Below are 21,745 nucleotides of genomic sequence, written 5' to 3' on the forward strand. Positions count from 1 at the left end.
CATTCCCCAATTGAAGCTAAGAATTTTGATTTAAATTGTCTTAAAAGAAAGAAAACCTCTTCCTTCCGTAGCCCAACCCAGGATCGAAAAGCCAGTACCCTAAAATGATTTAATTAAAATATTTTTCAAACAAAATGGAATTTTCAAATGAATTTCAAACTTCGTGATAAATCGCTGATGAGGCAACTTTCTGACGAGCCGGTAAATTCGCCCCGTTTCCCGAAATCGGCAAAACGCTGCATCTCGATAACGGACGATCTTCGCCCACCGAATGGCAAATGAGAGGGCTTCATTTCGAATACCAAACGAGAGGGTAACGCAAACTTACGATTTTGATTTTTGACTTACTGCAAAATTCTAACTTATTAACACGTTCAATGCGGCAGGGATTTTTCTATTATTTCAGTTCCTGCAGTACCAGGTGTAAAAAACCTGGAAATAAAACTACCATTATGGCGGTACCGGGCGTTTTACACCCAGTATCGCTATAGAAACTAAAATCCTGTTTTTTGCTTCAAATCCAATTATTTATGGATTTTTTGCTTTGAATACCATAAATGATGAATTGATTGACATAAATCTAAAGGCGTACGTAAACAGCCCGTTTAGTTTTGAATACATAGCAATAATAAAATACAGGGTTTTATGCAAAACTAGAAGCTTTACCATGCCCCCATTTTATTTATTGTTGTATTCTATGGTGTATGATGTATCTACATTAAGTGATGATGCAGTCTAACGGCCAGTTTCTTCATCGCAAGTAACAGTTAAAGTAACGTCATAAATCAAATCAAAAGTGACGGTCTTATTCACTGAAAAATAAAGTCTTTTTTACTACTTATTACTTTTACTGTTACTTTAGCTTTACATGAAGAAAACTGGCTGTACGAATGGCAGTGGGCTTACTTGGAAGAGGTAAAAATTTATTCTACCCACACTTTTAAACGTACCGGAAAATCGGTTGACGGCATGTCTTTGATAGTAGGGTGGTAACTAGCTACGGCCGAAGCCTACCACCAGATAAGATCTGAGCCAATTTAGAACATATAAAATACCAGCTGCGGTTTCACCCGCGTGGTTCCCGTTCCCGTAAGAATACGGCGATAATATAGCCTATAGCCTTCCTCGATAAATGGGCTATCTAACACTGAAATATTTTTTGAAATTGGACCAGTAGTTCCTGAGATTAGTGTGTTCAACCAAACAAACAAACAAACTCTTCAGCTTTATATATTAGTTTGGATTACACTAACCAGAGCTAGGTAACAAACCCTTTCTTTTTTTTAACATGGGGAAATCCTCATGGATACCTTCTCGCCACGGGGAGGCAAGAAGTCGGACTTCAACCGACTAAAACCCCATGGTGTTCCGACTCGCCGCCTGATGACTGAGCCACGGGAACATTTCATGGGTAACAAACCCTTCCTGGGTTGTCTATCTATCTGTATTGAGAACCACAGTTATTCAAAATCGAAAAGGTGGTGATCGAACCCACGACCTCACCGTATTGAGTCCGGCCTGCGTAGCTATTGAGGTTCTATTATCCCTATTAAGTAAAGTTTCAATATAGGTCGTCGACTTGGAAAAGGTATTGGAAATAGCAAGTAATTCCAACTCGCCGAGTTGAATGGACGTCGGGAGATGGAACTTTGCACTTAGAGCGTTGAATGGAATCGGTTTGTGGGTCGCTGGTGTTGCTTATACAAAGAACTTTGCCGTTTGCGGACTTCAACTTATTACCATCAATCATTGAATATTAATATTAATATTATTGTTTTCCCTTAACTCTCCGTTTGACGGCCTCCGTGGCGCAGTGGTAAGCGCGGTGGATTTACAAGACGGAGGTCCTGGGTTCGAACCCCGGCTGGGCCGATTGAGGTTTTCTTAATTGGTCCAGGTCTGGCTGGTGGGAGGCTTCGGCTGTGGCTAGTTACCACCCTACCGATAAAGACGTACCGCCAAGCGATTTAGCGTTCCGGTACGATGTCGTGTAGAAACCGAAAGGGGTTAAGGGGCTTAGCCCGCTTCCATCTTAGATTGCGTCGTCACTTACCATCAGGTGAGATTGCAGTCAAGGGCGAACTTGTAAAGAATAAAAAAAACCCCTAGGGTTATCTGGACTAATATTATAAAGAGGAACACTTTGTTTTGTATGTTTGTTTCTTTGTAATGAATAGGCTCGGAAACTACTGGGCCGATTTTAAAAATTCTTTCACCATTCGAAAGTTACAGTTATTTTGAGTATCATAAGCTATATTTCATCACCACATTCTCACGGATACGGGAACTACGCGGGTGAAACTGCAGGACATCGGCTAGTCTGAACTAATAAAGAGGAAAGATTTCATTGTTAGGTTCCGAAACTACTAAACCGATTTGAAAAATTCTTTCACTATTGGGAAGCTACACTATGTACGAGTACTATAGGCTATATTTTATCCATGTATTCATACGGGAACTGGAACTACGCGAGTAAAACCGCGTGGCGTCTGCTAATTTATAATACTTTTCAGCCGGTCCCGGATGGTGACATCATCACGCTACGCCACTGAATAACTAGACAGAGACTAAAATTTGATTGAATCTCAGACCAATTATAGAAGGACCTGTATCGCATTCATAGTCACGAACAAAATTGTCTGTCATTTTCTGAAGAAAACGAGCTTAGATTTGGTATATATCTTATACTAAACTAGAAGGTATTTTTACGGAGCTCATTAACCGACGAACACGATTACAACTATTTAACATCGATACTATAGAGACAGTTTCTATATTCGCATTAGATCGTTGATCATATACTTTGACAGAAAAGTAACGTCTAGCGAGGCAGGTCCTATACAATAAATGGTCTGAGGATTGAGTAGAACCTCAATAGCTCAACGGTAAGTGCGGTCGGACTCATCACTGAGGGGTGGTGGTTCGATCCACGCCCCGTTGGTCTATTGTCGTACCTAATACAATCTTCCCGACTAGTTGGAGGGGAATGGAAAAATTGATCGTATTAAAAAAATATATATATGGCAAATATTCATAAGTCGTCAGTCTGCACCGAAGGTACGAGATTACCGACGAAATAGGTTTGTAGGTCACAGGACGCTGTTTACATAACAGCTCGCTCTACATATATTAGAGACTTGCACCATGTTTCTGGGACGGGATTCATTGTCACTTCCGAGATATCTATAACATTATAGTAAAAAGTAAAAATTTTGATTATATATTTGTTTGTCTGCAATGAATAGGAATTAGGCTCTAAAAATACTGGATCAATTAGAAAAATTTTTTCACCATTAAAATCCCACAATTTATCTCATGGTTTTTCTTTTTTTTTTCGTTTAATTTTTAATTATTTATAGTTCACGAATTGAAAAATGTCACATTTAATGTAAGGAAGCTAACTAAAACTGTATGATTTTTCATCTAATTACGATAAAAGATTTTTAATAGATTTTGAAATTTTAGAATGTTATTTATTTTGCAAATATCCAGACAACCTTTGCTTTTTATGTATAAATTCACTCGCGTGGTTCCCGTTCCCGTAGGAATTCCAGGATAAAATATAGCCTATAGCCTTCCTCGATAAATGGGCTATCTAACCCTGAAAGAATTTTTCAAATCGGACCAGTAGTTCCTGAGCCGCCTCAATAGTTTTTGTAGCGCACGCCATGTAAACAAAACTTTTGTACACCTTGGGTTACATTATTGGAGTTTCGGGAAGGATCCCTAATTTTTTGAAAATATAATATGGCTTATGGGCTTCCACAATAAATGGGCTATCTATCACTGAAAGTATTTTTCAAATCGGAAGTAGTTCCTGAGATTAGCGTGTTCACTCAAACAAACAAACAAACTCTTTAGCTTTATAATATTAGTATAGATTATTTAATATTGACCTTATTTACCCGAATGAAATGAAAAAAATGAAAAATCAATATATTCAAACCTAGTCATCATCCCCATTGAAGATAATTTACGTTCCAAATAAAATTTGTTCCGATACTACTATTCCAAGATTTCTTTAGGTGATTAGAATAACAATGGCTAATGGAAAACTACGCAATTTGTGACAACCGAGGCCATTTCCCATAGGGGAGTTAAATTAATCTCTTCGCATTTCCTTGACCCATTTAAGGGAATTCTTATCCGATTGAGGGCGATCCTATACGTACAATATATAACGATTAAGTATGACGGCCTCCGTGGCGCAGTGGTATGCGTGGTGGATTTACAAAACGGATGGCCTGGGTTCGATCCCCGGCTAGGCAGATTGAGGTTTTCTTAATTGGTCCAGGTCTGGCGGGTGGGAGGCTTCGGCCGTGGCTAGTTACCACCCTACCGACAAAGACGTACCGCCTCAATAGTTTTTGCAGCGCACGCCATGTAAACAAAACTTTTGTACACCTTGGGTTACATTATTGGAGATTATTGGAGGATTCAGGAAGGATCCCTAATTTTTTTTGAAAATATAATATAGCCTATAGCCTTCCTCGATAAATGAACTATCTATCACTGAAAGTATTTTTCTAATTGGACCTGTAGTTCCTGAGATTAGCGCGTTCAATCAAACAAACAAACAAACTCTTCAGCTTTATTATGTTAGTATATTAGTATATTAGTTTAGATATGTAATATGTGATTTGTTATATTTTAAAGTGGAATTTCACCGTAGTATTATTTAGTGTAAAGTCAATAGCTTACCTTACGTATGTTGTTTTGTCTACAGCAGGTGATATGAGGCCTCTACCGCTAAACTACTGTAAAATAGCAAATGGTTCGTGATAAAAGTTAAATCATTGGTAGGTTGCTGGTAGGCAGTGATTATAGTTCACTATTGTGATTATCACAATTAAAAAAAAAGTAAAAAACACCTTTGTAATCAATTATAAATGTAACCAATGTTTTAAAGTTAAAAACTTTAACCGAAACCTAATTTAATTTTTAAATTGGCGTAATCATGAGCTCTAGCTTATGATATGTCAATTTAACAAGAACGAGCTCATGACTAAGGGCCCCGTATGGGTTTGAAACTAGTCGGGCATACTCCGACGTGAGTTTTAGTCGTATTTATTAATACATTAGTGTTATTTAGTGAATCAGTGACGTTGTTTATATGTTAAAGTGTAACTTGTTAGCAAACAAAACAGTTAGCATTTTCACACCCTGCCCCTATCCTACCCCTACCATACCTCTATGCTACCCGTACCCTACCTTTACCCTACCTCTGTGTAACGATTTTTAGCTTCCTATCTTGTAAACTGCGAAAAGTATATAAAACTTCACTCTTTTAAAGGTTTAGAAGCGGATTTTCAAAAAAAAAGTGATGCACAGTTTTTTTGTTAGTCACAAACAGTCTGCTTACCAATTATTAGCTTTCGGCCTTGGAAATTGCGGAATGCTCCACACAAACTTCCACCCTCCTTTTTAGGAAAGTGGGGGATCCGAAAAAGACAAAAAGTAGCCTATGTCACTCTCCATCCTTTCAACTGTCTCCACTTAAAAAATCACGTCAATTTGACGCTCAGTTTTGCCTTGAAAGACGGACAAACAAATAGACACACACTCTTTCACATTTAATATATTAAATTATTATAGTATAATATTATATTATTATATATTAGTATGGATTCATTACAATACTGACATAGTTAAGTAATATATAGCATGGATTCATTAATTAATTAAGTGATATACACTATGTCTTTATGGTTTAAGTTTTTGACTATTATTACCACTATTAGATTAAATTAAATCATGACATAATCCTGACTTTTCAAAAGTGCTTGTAAAGCCTAATTTACATAAATGAATTTTGAATTTTGACATAGTTTTTTAATCCTCAATAAATAAAATAAAATAAATACAACAAGAATCACTGCCATCACAAACAACCAACCAAATGGAAAAGTCATCGATGTATATGGCCAGGCGTGATCAAGCGTTACGTACTGTCATTACCTGACTTACACTCCTAAAGCTACTGGTGCTTGCGCTCCGGGCCTGCAAGAAGAAAGTTTGATCCTATACACCAAGCATAGCAATATACACGACCAAGAAGATGGACATGCTGTACATAGAACTGTTGTAAAGGCAAAGTGGTCACAAGTTTTGTCGTATTAACCGCTTTGCTATGAAGCCAAAGATTCTATACTATTAAATATGCCAGTAGCGTGAAACTGAGGCGAATAAAGGTGCCTGATTGTCTTAATTTGATTTAGTTGCAAGGTTATTTAAACAAATAATACCTAAATATTATCTACAATGACGAGTTTTGTGTTCAGGAAGTGTTAAAGCTATTATATCATAAATTTATTATGTAAGTAAAAACTGAACTGTGCATGTGTGAGCTCAATGGAGTAGCTAATTTCGGATCACTTTTTGCGGTGATTTTGTAGGCGCGTAACATATCTAACAGTATTAAATCGTTGTATGAAGCCTTAATTTTTTAAAGTTAGTGCGATGACCCATAGGCGCCTTGCGTTGCGTTTACTTTTCAATTTAAATGGATGTCAAAATAGTTTTATTACGAAGGCGTCATTACTAAATTTTAACTTAAATTTTTACTTAAAAGCTTTATTTTTGTTATTTTTTTTTCTTTTAAAAATATATGCGAAAGTCTATCGAATTATCATGTATTGTTTATTGTTTAGTTTTGAGCTTTTTTATTTTTATTACGAACCTTACAGTCATTTTAAAGGGGATTCATCAAGGTTACATTTTGGTATTTCTCTTAAACTATGACAGTAATAACTTAAATTTGCCACTGTCAATGACATTCGATACATAAATAATTGAAATTTTGACATTTTTTCGCGGTTTATTATAAGCTACTTTAATTAAAATCTTGTATTTAACTTGGTTTCTCTAGAAACGATTTGTAAGTTGATGTTTCGTCTATTCAATATAATTCTTGTAAAAAAAATATTTTGGAAATGTGACACGAGTTTTAGTTACGTATTGATGCCAGCTTTTGATTAATACTCGTAGTCATAAGTTTTGATCAAAATTATTGTGCGGAAATAAATTTAAAATGACAGACTTGCACCAATATTTCATACTATTGACATTATTAACAACACTCTAAAACTGTTATAGATCCAATAAATATATCATAAATGTATCCCTGCGCTGTCTATTTTGTAAGAAATCTGTAAAAAACAAATGTGTAGCTTGCATTTACTAAAATTGAGAACCTCAAAAGGGCCATCGTATACAGTGCCGTGCACAATGGTTTAACTAGGGTAAGCACTTAACTTACATTATACAAAATAGAAAGTACCTTCTCCAACATTGGTTCATAATGACCCCAGGGTAGCCAATGTATATAAGAAGTGCATCACACTAATCGAAGCGTGGCACTGGTTTATGGAGAAAAGTCAATTTTCTAAAATACCGTTTTTTGAGTAAAAATCTCATAATAGGATTACTGTGACAAATGAGTTAGTACAGTTTCAATATTATAAAGCCAGCGCCGTTTCCTTTGAACGGGCCGTCTCAGAGGATCTTTATAACTGATGGCGTTTTAAGACGTTGCTTAATGGTTCTATTAATGCTTCGTATTTAATAATTTTTGAATTGCAATGTATTGAAATTATATATTGATTGTCTACATTTTTTTTATCAATACTTAATATTATATAGCTGAAGAGTTTGTTTGTTTGTTTGGACGCACTAATTTTAGGAACTACTGGTCCGATTAGAAAAATTCTTTCTTGGCTATAGGCTAAAAATTAATGACTATAGGCTATATATTATCCCTGTATTCCTACCCGTTCCCGTATGTAGTTTTATTGGAATTATTTTAAAACTCTATGAAAAGAAGTATTTAACAATATATATCCTATAAGTATGTTTAACCGACTTCTTAAAACACGTTTCTATTTTTTTTCTTTTTATGTTTGTTACCTCATAACTTCGTTACTTATTAACTAATTTTGAATATCCTTTTTTTGTTTGAAAGAGATTCTTCTAGATTGATCCCATTATATTTTTTTGAAAATTTGTTTAGTAATTTTGTGTTAAAATCAAAATAACTGAAATACGTCTTTGAAATTGATTCCATTTTTATGTTAAAAATATTATTTTCAAAACTTTTTATGAAACGATGCTAAATCAAAACTAAAATTATAACCATCAGCCTTTTATTCAATTAATAACTTTTATCATTTTAAAACATGACTTATACAATAACTGAGGAGAATTTCAGTCGGATTTTGAAATAGCACAATATTTTACTGAACAGTGTTAAAATTCCTATTATCTGAAAGCTTTTGTTCGCTTTATTCGACGCTTCAGATAACTATCTCACGGAATAGCGCAACTAATGAGCTTGCGTTACCTTGCATTTTACGCTTTTACCGAATATTAAAATGTACCATTTTTAGCTCATCATTATAAAAAAAAAACCGTTTTTTAAGGGCTCAGTGCATGTACCATTTTTAGCTCATCATTATGAGCCGTTTTTGCACTTTTTATGGAGTTTAAACACATTGCTAGTACACGGTCGAGCTAAATGTAATAGGACGTGATAGCCCCGTGGATCACCTCTGCCTACGATCCAGAGGGCGTAGGTTCGAATCCGGTCCCAACTTTTCACTTATGTGCATTTTAAGAAATTCAGTTTCTAGTGTCCTATTTTAAAATGCAAGGATAGATAGATGTGTGTGTCACAACACGGAATTATTTGAATTACTTTGTATGAAAACATAAAAAGTTTTTATTTTTAATTAAAAAAAAAAAATTAGTTAGGCAGTTTGGCTCCTATAACTTGACTCATAAACTCCTTGAAGTTATGGGCTACTCCCGAGCACCCTGTATAATGCCATCCAATAAAAATTTCAAAATATCTTCAAAGTACATAATTTGACCGGTTACAGTTTTATTATAAGTCTAGATAGAAATTTGTACGGCCTGCTATAGTTTCATTATTTTGGTGGTGGTCAATCACTCGTCTCACAGAATTAGGACCAACTTTTGTGCAACGTTTTGAAACGCCAATGACCAATGTATTATAAATCACACTCGTAAAACATGTACTTATATTTGTGTGTCTAATGAAATTATTTCGCTTACGCTGAGTGCCCCAGACTAATGCTTGACAAGTTACCCTGGACTGAAGTTATTGGATAATTACACTGCTCGGATATTAACGCCGTCCTATCAGAGGCCATTATACTTGCAAATAGCGTAATAAGGCTCTTCCAACACTTGTACTACTAACAGAATGTAATACCGCAAGTTAAAAGTGTTACAAGTTCCTAGATTACAGGTGGTATTTATGTATAACATTCATTATTTATGTTATTGTGGAGGGGAGTATGAATATTGGTATATATTTGATGAATTGAGCACAGTTGTTTGTTAGGCAGCGTAGACACCGTCACGCTGCCAGTCGTATTTTGTGCAATAATGTTTTGTGGTGTAATTATTGTTTTGTGTGGGCCTAGAGAACGTGTCGGGTAGGGAAGGTGGGTGTTTTTGTGATCCTTTAAATTTACTCTCAATGTCACAAGTCCTGGGACCTGCTCGAGGTGTTTCCTCTACCACAAAATAATGGCACGATTACTGTCGTTGCTACCCGACGTATCACATATGTCCAATACATGGATATACAAAATCCCAACTAAAATGTATCGATATATTATATTCTTTACTAGCGGACGTCCGCTAATAAAAACTTCATCCGCGTTAAATTCAGTTTTTCACGAATGTAGCGGGAATAATTATTTTTTCTGGGATAAAAAGGCCTATTTTTGGTTAATAACCTGTAAGTCTATCTTTCTGTTTGTCCAGGCTAATATCTGGAACGGCTGAACTTGTTTTAATTGAACTTCCAATTAACTTAACTAAAGTGAATATCTATTAAAATAAGTTCAGCCATTCCAGAGTTAAGCCCGGACAAACAGAAAGACAACAGACTGACAAACAGACAGACGGATAAAAATTAAAAAACAATAACTTGTTTATGTTTTGGTATCGTGTAAATAGCTATACGCACTAGAAAAAAAACACAGTTATTTTTAAATCACAGACAGACACTTTTATTTCTAGATATAGGTGCGCGCCTTTATAGGGACAGGGGATACAATGTGCGACTGTACCATTATTTTGTGACAGAGCAAACTCCTCGAGCAGGTCCTGGGATAAGTGACCTTGGGAGTAGGTTTAAGGGAGCATCAACACTCACCTTCCCTGCCTGACATGTTCCCCATGCCTATATGATAAACAATAATTACAACACAAAACATTATTACACAAAATCACTATAGCGACTGGCAGCGTGTCGGTGTCTACGCTGCCTAACAAACAACTAAGCGCAAGTAATCAAATACCCTCTTATTTATTTTATAAACACTGATACCTCCCCTCTATAATAACATAAATATTGAATGCTAATACCACCTGTAATCGTGAAACTTGTAACATAGTGGCAACAAAACAGGCTTTTTGATGACGCGAAAGCTTATTTCTGATGAAATTTATGTGTTTAATATATATTAGTAATCCAAACATTTTGTAATTTATTGTATTTTTTTTACTTTTAGTTTGTTTATATTATTTTGTATTCCTTTTTAGTATTATATTCTCGTGACCACTTTACCAGAACAGCATAAGAGTGTGCAAAGGTGCATAGTTGAGGAAGGAAGAGATAAAGTGCAGCATATCTACCTCGTCGGTCACACACATATAACAGTTATCAAATGTCGTTCAAAATGCAATATATAATTTGGAGCTGTATTTGTAACTGTATACAAATGTATACAAATGTAAATAAGCAAGTTAAGCAATTTAACAAGAAAGATTACAGTAGACCTTTTACAAAAGGAAAAGGTGACTAGGTTTATAGACTAGACTATATTAGATTTATACTAGTTTAGTCCCGTCATAACTGAAAATACAAAATTGTCAGCAAGTCGACGACTCATTGTATAATTTTCATATTTCGTCCTCCTAGATCAGGGTTTCTCAAACTTTCGGCTTCACAACTAACAAACCTCTGTTAAAATTTCCTAGTGACAGCGAACCACCCCCCTCCCCCCCCTCCCAAAGAAAAAACAAAAATAAATTTGACTGTTGAAGAAAATAAGGTTTTTATTTGAATAAAAGTTAGGAGTATAGGAGTAGTTTTGGACTATTTTAACCTTAATTCTGAATCGTTATCAGTTATCAAGCCACCATTACGTAAATCATGTTGCGAACCCCCTGCCGTCGAATAGCGAACCCTTAGGGGTTCACGTACCCCACTTTGAGAAACCCTGTCCTAGATTATGCAACTTTTGATCAATGTCACTTACTTGAGCAACTGCAGCTCTATAGTTGCATTATTACCAAAAACTGTATCAAAAGTACACAGTAACAAATACAACTCCAAACAACATCAAAATATTCATATATGCAAGCATTTATATATATCTGGTGTAATAGTTAAAATATAGTTTTGGAAAGTGTGTTCAATCGAATCGCCAGATCTAAGCGAAGTAGAAGAATGCAGTGACAAGTGATTCTTTACAAATTAATTAATAAAATCTACAAAACTACGATTGACCAGTTAATCAAAGTTATGTTAGTATGAATATAGAGTAAAGAAAAAGTTCAAAGTTTTATTAATCTAATAACTAAAGTGCGTCACAAATAATCTGATTGGTATAACGAACGGAAATGCTGACTTTACATTAATGTTTGTGAATCCAAAAATAATTATACGTTCGTTACCATAAAGTGTTTCATATTTTTCCACGTGACCTATTGACCTGACATTAAAATTAAATTATAGATTGTGGCTATAAATTATGTTAATTCTAGTGAACCTGCACGCGATATAAAAAATAAATACAAATAAAAAACTTAACGAAATATATTAAAACATATTCCTGCACATGAATTGAAATTAGGAGACACAGTTGAAAACATTAGAATAGAATAAGTAATAGTAAAAAAAACGATTTAAGTGTGAGCTTCGAAAAAGAAATTAAGGTTTTATTAAAAGTTTTTTTTTTCATTAAATAAAGAGCTTTGTCTAATTGGAAGAAACAGTTAAACTATGAATGATCAAAAAATTTGTAAAGAATCCTTGAACTGTCTTCAAATAAGCTGAAGTAATATCCCCTGTTACTGTGAAGTTACCACCACCTTTAACCTTCGTAATAACTGATGTCTGTAATGAAAAAACAACACCGAAGACCATTTCTGTGTATAAAGCTGTACAAAAACAATACAGACACGAAGATTATACCTTGGCAAATTCGTTCATAAGACTCACGATGGACGCGGGGGCCGGGAGGGGGGTAGCCATGCCGCACAGTCTTCATACACGCGCAGTCCTTCCCCTCCCGTCGCCCGCATATCATGAAAGCGTCATCAACGAACTTGCCAAGCTATAAGCGTTAACATTTAAAGCACTTGTTTGCCAAGACAATCAGCAACATCAATTAGTAACACTTAATTATGAGATCGTCTAAAATAAAACAATTCATCCATCTAATAAAGCTCATTTAGACAATTTAAGACCAGCAAATTTTAGTTGAAGTTGTCCAAACCAAACTTTTTATAGAGATGATTTACAACCGTTTTGATTTTTTTTACATACAGACACAGTTTATACTTTGGCTTAAACAAGTAATGTTGTCACTAGATACAATTATGGATCAAAAATATAGTATAAATTGGACATTATTTCAGTTTAGACAATCTCTAAAATATGTTGAGTTATTGTTATGTAGGCAGTATCGGCTGATGTTAGCGCAAAATGTGGAAATAATATCTTGGACACAAAAATGTTTATTTGGCAATATAAAGACTGGACTTCATGAGTACCTGAAAATGTTATTGTTCAAATAAAATTCAACACAATTTCTTTTAAATGTTTTATTTTATTATTTTAAATGTACAAAAATATACACACATGAAATACTTAAACTTATAAGCACAACAATGTTTTATTTTACGTCAGCGAAAATGCATCTTGGCAAAATAGAGTTACTAAGCTAGCTTCGTGTAATTTCACGAACATTCTCGTAATATATTAGTAGATATAAATTAAGAAAAAGCTCGTAAGTTTTGGTAAAATCGAATCAACGTATCACTAGGTTTTTCAGAGTGGACAAAATTACTTTGGCCGTTATTAACAACGTCAATACCAATGGTGTAACATGGAGTCGTACTTAAATATATTCCGATAAGAACTTAAATTTGAACTAAGCAAATAAACAAACAAGGTAAGTTAAATAAAACCGTTCAAAAATGTTACAAATCTGACATCTTAAGATTAAGATTTAGCCGTCCATATATCTAGACTACAAGCCCTTGAACAAAAATTAGATGTGAAATGAACCAACATGAATAACGCTTAGAAACCTGTTACTATATCAGATAATAACTCTGAGCACTATGCCGACATTTCTGAGCGGTACAGGTGAGTACGCGAGTGAAGATTAAGGCTTGTTACTCCTGCGCTGGAAACGGATAAAATATTTGTATAAGTGTACAAAACGAATTGCACAAATGCCGTAATAATGACAATAAATGACCTATTTTGCTTCTGCAATTGTCGACAGTTAAAAGTTTTCTGATTTCCGGCACCACCATTTTAGTACGGCACTATGATTTTCGACATTTATTTTTATTCATCTTTAAAATGAAATTAAATGAAATGAACTTTAATTGCCATAATACACTTAAATATACAAGATGGTCATACACTAAGCTTTATTAACGTTGGTTCATTTCACAAGTAATTTTTGTACAAGGGCTTGTAGTCTAATCCGCATCACAAGTATATCTGAATCGTACGTATCGGACGTATCTCGTCAACTGACAAAATTTCAACTTATATATATTAAGGAAGGCATTTCTACCACATACTCTCGTTATACAAGGAAATAGCAACAAATATTCCTCACCGAGTGTAATTCGATCGTAAGTCCGTCGAAGCGTAAAGCGCAGCCGGTGAAACGTAAAGTCGCGCTTTCCACCCGGCGACGGTTTTCACCATTTTTCATTTCCAACAGAAGCGTGTGTGACGCCAGAAAATAAAACGACTGAGAATTCAATCGGAGAGCCTTTGGATACGTGCTTTTAATCGAATGCTGAAATGTATTTTCAGTTTCTTTAATAAAAAAAATACAAAAGAAAATAATACGTTGCTTTTCTATCGCCATTTTCACGTGTGAATTCCGACACCAAAGATTTCACTAGAATTCAGCTTCCGATGTTTTTAATTTAGATTGCAATATCTCCATTTCTATTGAAGGGATTGCTTTTTTTCTGATTGTGTAAGTACCGTAGGCTCCTTATCGGACCGTCGCCGGGGGGGTTGGGCCCGAAGGCAGAAGCAGAGTAGATCTCTTCTGAGACTCTGACCTCGGCTTAGAGGGCCGTTCGGGAAGGGTGTTTTGGTCTGAGTGTATAAGTCCGGGCGCCCTCAAGATCGTGAGTTAAAAAGCCCACGTCTGGGTGACGTCATATGAAGGGATTGTCTTTTAGTAGCTTATAACATCCCACTTCTTAGTCGGGCATCTTCTTTATAGCGTCCTCCTTAAGGCAGGCGTCCACTGATCCACGCACGTATCGGACGCATCGCATAAAGCGGATTTTTAATTTTACGGTAGATCAAATCCATTACCGCTATCGTACGATGCGGATCAGTGGATAATAATGTTAATACTTCAATGCGTTATATCCTACGGTTCAACTTTGATAAAATGCCGAAGGTCTGGCCCTCGCAGTGAACTAGACAATAATCTGTGTACACAGCGCTGTTGCGACGTGTAACCAATTTCCGATGGCTAGGAGCCGCACATCCGGCTGCCATGTTGCCGGGCTGTGGAAAACTCAGATTGAAAAGAAATAGCCAAACCGTTTAGAATTAGAACATTCTAGATAGAACATTAAAAACATTAATGCTAATGTAAAAACATGTTTTTTTAACTTCCCACTAGTCTTCTATGTAGTTAAAACTGAGTAAGGAAGATATAAGATCACACTGTTTTTAGAAATCGAGTTTTCATCAGATCGAGTTCAAAGGCGAATGCCCACCGGCCCCGGTAACCCAGGTATACCCCCGTATAAAAGTATATGGAGATGATAATATGATGTAATAAGGATCTGGTTTAATAAAAGTATATTTTCTTGAACAAATATTTTCTTTTTGAGCATGTAACTTTTTGAGCAAGTAACATTTGAAACAGTATTTTTTTAATAACTTTTTTCTGTTATCGTAGCAAACAAAAAAACGAATAAATAATCCAACCATAAGTCTTCAAAAAATTTCGTAAAACTCAGGCTGTATAGTCAACGACCTTTGCATGTCCATTGGGGACCAGTTAAAGATGAATCAAAAATATAAATAAATAAATCGTTTATTTGTCACACAAAAAGGTATTACAATTTTCTGAAGTTCCAGAACTGGCTGTCCTAGCTAGATTTTATGGACAGCCATTTCTTGAACTTCAGAAAACATCGTAAAACGTTGTAGCAAACTTTTTTCGATAAAGTAATGATTTAATTGTTAAAGTAGGGTACTGGGTGGTTAGGGTAGGTCAGGGCCGGAGATGGGCATTCCCTTTAGAGTCCCTAAAAAACTATTACGACTAATTTTCGGATATCTATTTGTATGTGTGAGTCTGTACCAATATGTATTGCTCCCCTAACTTATGAAGGATTTAAATAATTTGAATGAAATATGCAGCATTTGCAAGTGCTTCACAAAACTTAGACATCATAAAACATTTTGTACTGATACTTTTAATAGGCTGATAACAATAACTGTCAACTGGAAACGTGTTTTAAGTCTAATAAGACTGTGCATTTACCGGCAACCATCAGGCCGTAAAATAGCCATGGTGGTAGTACTAACCCGAACAAATCTATCTATCTATCTAAACAAAAACACACTATAATATCTCCTCATGGAAAGAAAACACTTAATAAATTATTATGATCTATTTTTAACCTTCTCTTCCATAAGATATAGTCATTATTATCAGCTTAGTAAACAAGATACGAAGAACAATCTAAATAACGCCTCAAGATCCAAACATACTCGTTAAACATAACTACCTACGTCTCGTTAACTCTATCTAACGTGAAGTACTGTACAGTCAAGTTCGATAAAGATCCCACTATTACACAGAAACGTAACCATTCCTTTTTTAGCCAACAACGCGACCCAAGGGTGAGTAATGTATTTATCAGTCTAACGGCCAGTTTTTTCATCGCAAGTAACAGTCAAAGTAACGTCATAAATTAAAAGTGACGGTCTTATTCACTGAAAACTAAAGTCTTACACTGTACTTTTTTTTATTCTTTACAAGTTAGCCCTTGTCTACAATCTCACCTGATGGTAAGTGATGATGCAGTCTAAGATGGAAGTGGGCTAACTTGTCAGGAGGAGGATGAAAATCGATACCTCTTTTCGCTTTCTACACGACATCGTACCGGAACGCTAAATCGCTTGGCGGTACGTCTTTGTCGGTAGGGTGGTAACTAGCCACAGCCGAAGCCTCCCATCAGCCAAACCACTTACTACTTTTTCTGTTACTTTAGCTTTACATGAAGAAACTGGCTGTAAGTAGGTTTATTCCTTTGTAGTTCCCTAAAGACCAAATGTGAAGGTAAACGTTTTAATTTTAACCTCAATAAATCTTCGCTTAAATATTTACTCCCATCCAAAGTGAGCCTACAATAACAATCTCTATGTATTTTGTCTCATTTGTCTTTATTTAACTTGCAATGTTAGTTTTCGTATAAGTCAAATCTTGCAAGTGGATTGTAAAACACTTCTCCTAGGCGAATGAATTGAATGAATTATTACGCAGCAATATTTTAAAACTCATCGAGTTACAAGAAAGCACTCCGGACTGAACAAATGCCACTGTTTTGTAATCTCACTTCTTCAACTTCTTTCGGAGTTCAATTTAGGCCGCATAGTTCACCGCATTGCATGAGCATTGCTTTTTTTCTGTCTGAGTAGGTGCCGATAGCTCCCTGCGGAACCACTACGGCGTCACCGGGGGGGTTGGGCGAGCGCCGAAGCATCGCCTGATGTGACCCGAAGGCTGAAAGAAAGATAGAGGACGGAACTCTCTAAGGACGTCTCCTATGAGACTCGGAATTTGGCTTCGGCCATTCGGGAGGAGGTAACCGTGACCTGAGTGAATCAGTCCGGACGCCCCCAAGATCGTGAGTTAGAAAACCCACGTCCGGGTGACGTTATATATCGGGGACCTCGTCTTCGCCGGCGAAGACGCTGTATAGCTTGTGTTTGTGTTGGAAGCATTGTCGGTTATTGTCATCGTCTGGATCGTAAAGGATGAGCATTGCACGTACTTTGAAGCGGCTAAGTGTCATTGATTAATTATTATATATTATCAGCATCTTTAGACAAATTAAGATGGGTATTGAATCAGAAATTCGACGTGTCGATAAAACTCAGCACAGTTTTACAATATGCTGCAATACATGCATTTTTACTTCCCATGACAATGGCAATGCATGTTTAGCTATCTAATGGTGAAACAAATATTAGATACCTACAACAATAGTTTAGTTCTATAAAACTATATTACCTACTTGAACGACTTGTAAAAAAAGTTAGTAATAACCATTATATTTTTATAGTGGCTTACGCATAATTACAATAAAACCTGATGTTAATTAATTGTCTAAATTAGTGTTCGGTTAGGAAACGCATATTCACTGTTTAGTAATTTACTAGTAATTTGTTATTTATTATCCATTACCTTCCAAGCAAATGAAGTGAATAATGTTTTAAAGGGTTAACGGTGTGATAGAAGGACCTACTTACGAACGTGACGAGGCTTAATGAGCCATTTCCGAACGAGCGAACTAATGAACTGAACTTCATAATACTTTGTACAAACTGCTTGGGTATGATTCAATTTTCTATTACAAGAGCTCTTTCTTAATCTATTGTTTACTAATTTAATCTTATAATAATAAAATAGCATAGCTATTCATATTAAATCTTAGAAGCAACCGGCAGTTACATACTAATTCTAAGCCCGCGTAAAATAGGCTAGTTGACGCTTTTTTTCAAATGGTCTTAAATAGTTCATTTCAGACATCACAAAATGGACGACAGCGTTTTTGAATTTTGAAAAAATACGTGATATTTAAATTAAGTTTTATAAGAAATCATTAACTTTTATTTATTGATATCGATATATTATTTCGGACCCTTATTCCATGTACCTATTATACGAAATTAATATTGATTATATTGAATTTAATATTTATTATGAGTCAACTACCCTATTAACATAATGATAATTTTATTATTTTAGTATACATAAAAAAAAAACAAGTTTTATTATTTCTTTATGCTGATTGACAAATTTAAGTTAAGCTGGATTCACATTAAAGTGTTGTACATAAGTTGTACGATTAATATATTAATCATGTCTAAATGTATATTTTTTTATAGGTAAAGGAGTTTAAAATATATTTAATGTCGCCACAGCAGTGATTGTAAAGCAAAACGGAAGATTCCGATGTCACAGCGGCTCTTTAATATGAATCCGACTATACTAATTCTGATTTTTAACATAATGTTTACTTCTTTCTTTATTCCTGGAAATAAGTCTTCTTTCGTCGCTCTTCTTATTTTTGTGAAAACTAGACACTTTGTGAAAAATATAGTCAAGTTTAAAAAATATCCCACTTCTGATATTTTTTTTTTCTTTTTTTTTATTCTTTATTTTTATTCTTTCGGTCTTTGCCGGTAGGGTGGTAACTAGCCACGGCCGAAGCCTCCCACCAGCCAGACCTGGACAAATTAAGAAAATCTCAATCTGCCCAGCCGGGGATATATGCATTATTTACTAAATATTGCCATAAACTTTACGTCAATATAGTTATTGCGCACAACATTATTTTATTTCGTAATATATAACTTTAAAATGGTTTTAGATCAAGAGAACCGCTTTTTAAGTTAATTTATCAATATTCTTATAAAATTATTTGTATACCTTGCTTCTGTTTCTTGGATCTCTAAAGTCTTCCTTCGATGCTTTACGTCTCTTGTCTTTTAGTATCATTCGAGCCGCTGCAAACGCCATCTTGGATTTCAGTCGACACTTCAATTTCTCACTTCAGTACACTTTTAATTCTAGTTTTGATTTGAACAACAATGACTTTTTAAATTGACTTCTCTCCTCTTGGATTGACTTACTAATTGATAACGTGAATAATTATTTTTTATTTTATTTAATAAATTTATTCTTAATTATTGCCTGCCATTCGTTGTTTAATTGACAGTAGACATGTTTAGTTTAATTTATGCTGGTGAAAACACTTGTTTACTTTTTTATAATTAACGTGTAGATAATTCTGAAAACAAATTCAAGTTATTTAGTAGGTATTAGTCTTTTAGTATGGTGTGGTTTAATAAAAAGAGACGTCTGTTTCGGTAAATATAATGAAAACGTTTGCATTTTTGGAACAATGGCGTTATAACACTCGGTAAGAATGCTTCAAAATACATTGCTAAAATCTTTCCACAATCAAAGGTCCATTTCAGGTTCACTCTTGTACCCTGTATCATTAAAATTTAAAAATACAAGGATTTTAGTAAAATCTAAATAAGTTAATAAATTAACTAAATAAAAAAAAAATAAAACTCAAGTTTTTGAGTTATATCAAAATGGCGCCCTTATAGCAACTATGACATGTCAATATTGACAGCAAACGTCAAAACGACATATTGTATTGAAAACGTCATCAATCCGTCATTATTACCCATGTTGATTTTCTTGGAAGAGAATGAATATTATTTCGAAAGAATTTTCTTTTATTTCCGCCAGGGTACAATGAATGATCCTGAGCTCCATACAATTTTGGACCATCATTTTTGCATGAAATATTATAGGTATCTCAGACTAATTACATAAGAACTAGCATCACGCCCACACTCACGAACAAAACAAAATTTTCCTCAAAAAATTACAGACAATTTTGTTTGTGATAAGTATTTAATACGTTGCGGATCTGTGGACGCATATGCTAAAGCCCTTCATGCCAGGAGCATTTGCGCAGATAATAGTAATTATATTTATGTGTACATCCGCGAAATATTTACTTATTTCTCTTTCATGATTAAGTACAAACAACACTAGCCAATAAAATAAAATGAAATAAAAAACTAAATTTTTACACCATTTCATAATGAAAACTTGCAAAAAATATTGTTATCAACATTGATACTAACACGGAGACAAATTTATAGTGTGCTTTTAGAAATTTTCAAGGAAACTTCCACCTAATGCCCGTGGATTAGAGTCTAAATTCCTCCACTATACTCAGAGAGACTGGATTAGAAGATGAAATCGTTCGTGTCAAGACCAACATGATTTATTCTTTACGATTGTTTTCATGAAAGTATGTATGAACGGACGAGTTTCATCCTGTTACTTAAATTTGGACTCTATTACTAATGAGATTGAGATTAAAATAGATTACCTAAATATAAATATATTTCCCTAAAAAACCTTGGCCTAGTTATGTGTAACCTGAAAAATATGTTGTCTATGTAAAATATGATAAGCCCGAAAAACAGCGCGCTTTGTCACAATATACGAATTCTTGGTAATTAATTAGACTTCAAACAAAAGTTTTTACATACTAGGTGTGTTTCGCGGCTTAACCTCATCATCATCAATACTAGCTACCTATATTTGGCTCACTTTTGAGCATGAGTCTCCTCTCAGAATGATAGAGGTTAGGTTAATAGTCCACTACACTTCTCTTCACACTCGTAGAGAATTGAAAAAATTATGAGTCATTCAGGTTTCCTCACAATGTTTTTCATTCACCGTTTGAGACACGTGATATTTAATTTCTTAAAATGCACACAACTGAAAAGTTGGAGGTGCTAAATATCACGTGTCTCAAACGGTGAAGGAAAAACATCGTGAGGAAACCTGCATACCAGAGAATTTTCTTTATTCTCTGTGTGTGTGAAGTCTGCCAATCCGCATTGGGTCAAAATCAAAAAAAAAATCAATAATCATTAATTTCAGGTAGGCTCAGTTTACAAGCACTTTTAACACGTCAGTTGACTATTTGTAAAGATTCTACCACCGGTTCGGAAGGCAGGTTCTGCTGAGAAGATACCGGCAAGAAACTCAACAGTTGCTCTTTTGAAAAAGTCATACAGTATTATAATTTACAATTGATAACAATTACTGTTTACATTTCTTATAGTTTTACTTCCTGTGTGAAGGTGGAAGCTGATCCAACGGCCTCCAAGCGTTGTCAGCGTGGTAAACTGTTGGCCTAACCCCTGTCATTCTGAGAGGAGACTCGAGCTCAGAAGTAAGCCGAACATGGGTTGATAATGATGATTATACTCGTCTAAAGAATCGACTACGGATTACTGCAATACAATCACATTAGAAAGACGATGTAACACAAAATCTAACTTAGTTAATATATTAAGCAAAAGCCAAAAATTCCCACTTCGAAGTCAAAGAAAAAACAAATGGATACCACGAGGGCCCTTAAGTTAAGCTCGGCGTACATCCACGAGAGCGGCGCACATACAGTGAAGGGCCCTTATAATACACTAATTACTTTGCTGAGGCATTTTGAACTTTATAATTATGATGCATTGAGTTGAAAATTTGAAAAGCAATATTTTAATGTTTCTATTTGCTGACAAATTGGAATATTTTGTCTTTTTCAACCAACGAAAAACGGAGCGAAGGTTATCAATTCGACGTGTATATTT

At 34.9% G+C, this 21,745-nt stretch overlaps 1 protein-coding gene across 2 annotated transcripts in view; it reads right to left on the minus strand.

Moving 5' to 3' along the window:
- Positions 1 to 19,341, minus strand: part of LOC112052487 (calmodulin-A) — a 76,753-nt gene extending 57,412 nt beyond the window's left edge. Inside the window, exons 1-2 of one of the 2 annotated variants that reach the window (XM_024091588.2) lie at positions 18,987 to 19,341; positions 5,959 to 6,000 (exon numbers count right to left, since the gene is read on the minus strand). In XM_024091588.2, coding sequence (XP_023947356.1) covers positions 5,959 to 6,000; positions 18,987 to 19,076 — 132 coding nt within the window. In that variant the 5' untranslated portion in view covers positions 19,077 to 19,341. The remainder of the gene's footprint in view (positions 1 to 5,958; positions 6,001 to 18,986) is intronic. The other variant, XM_024091589.2, reaches the window with a different exon arrangement.
- Between the last annotated feature and the right edge of the window lie 2,404 nt (positions 19,342 to 21,745).

Source organism: Bicyclus anynana, chromosome 14, assembly GCF_947172395.1.
Source record: "Bicyclus anynana chromosome 14, ilBicAnyn1.1, whole genome shotgun sequence".
Taxonomy (NCBI): domain Eukaryota; kingdom Metazoa; phylum Arthropoda; class Insecta; order Lepidoptera; family Nymphalidae; genus Bicyclus; species Bicyclus anynana.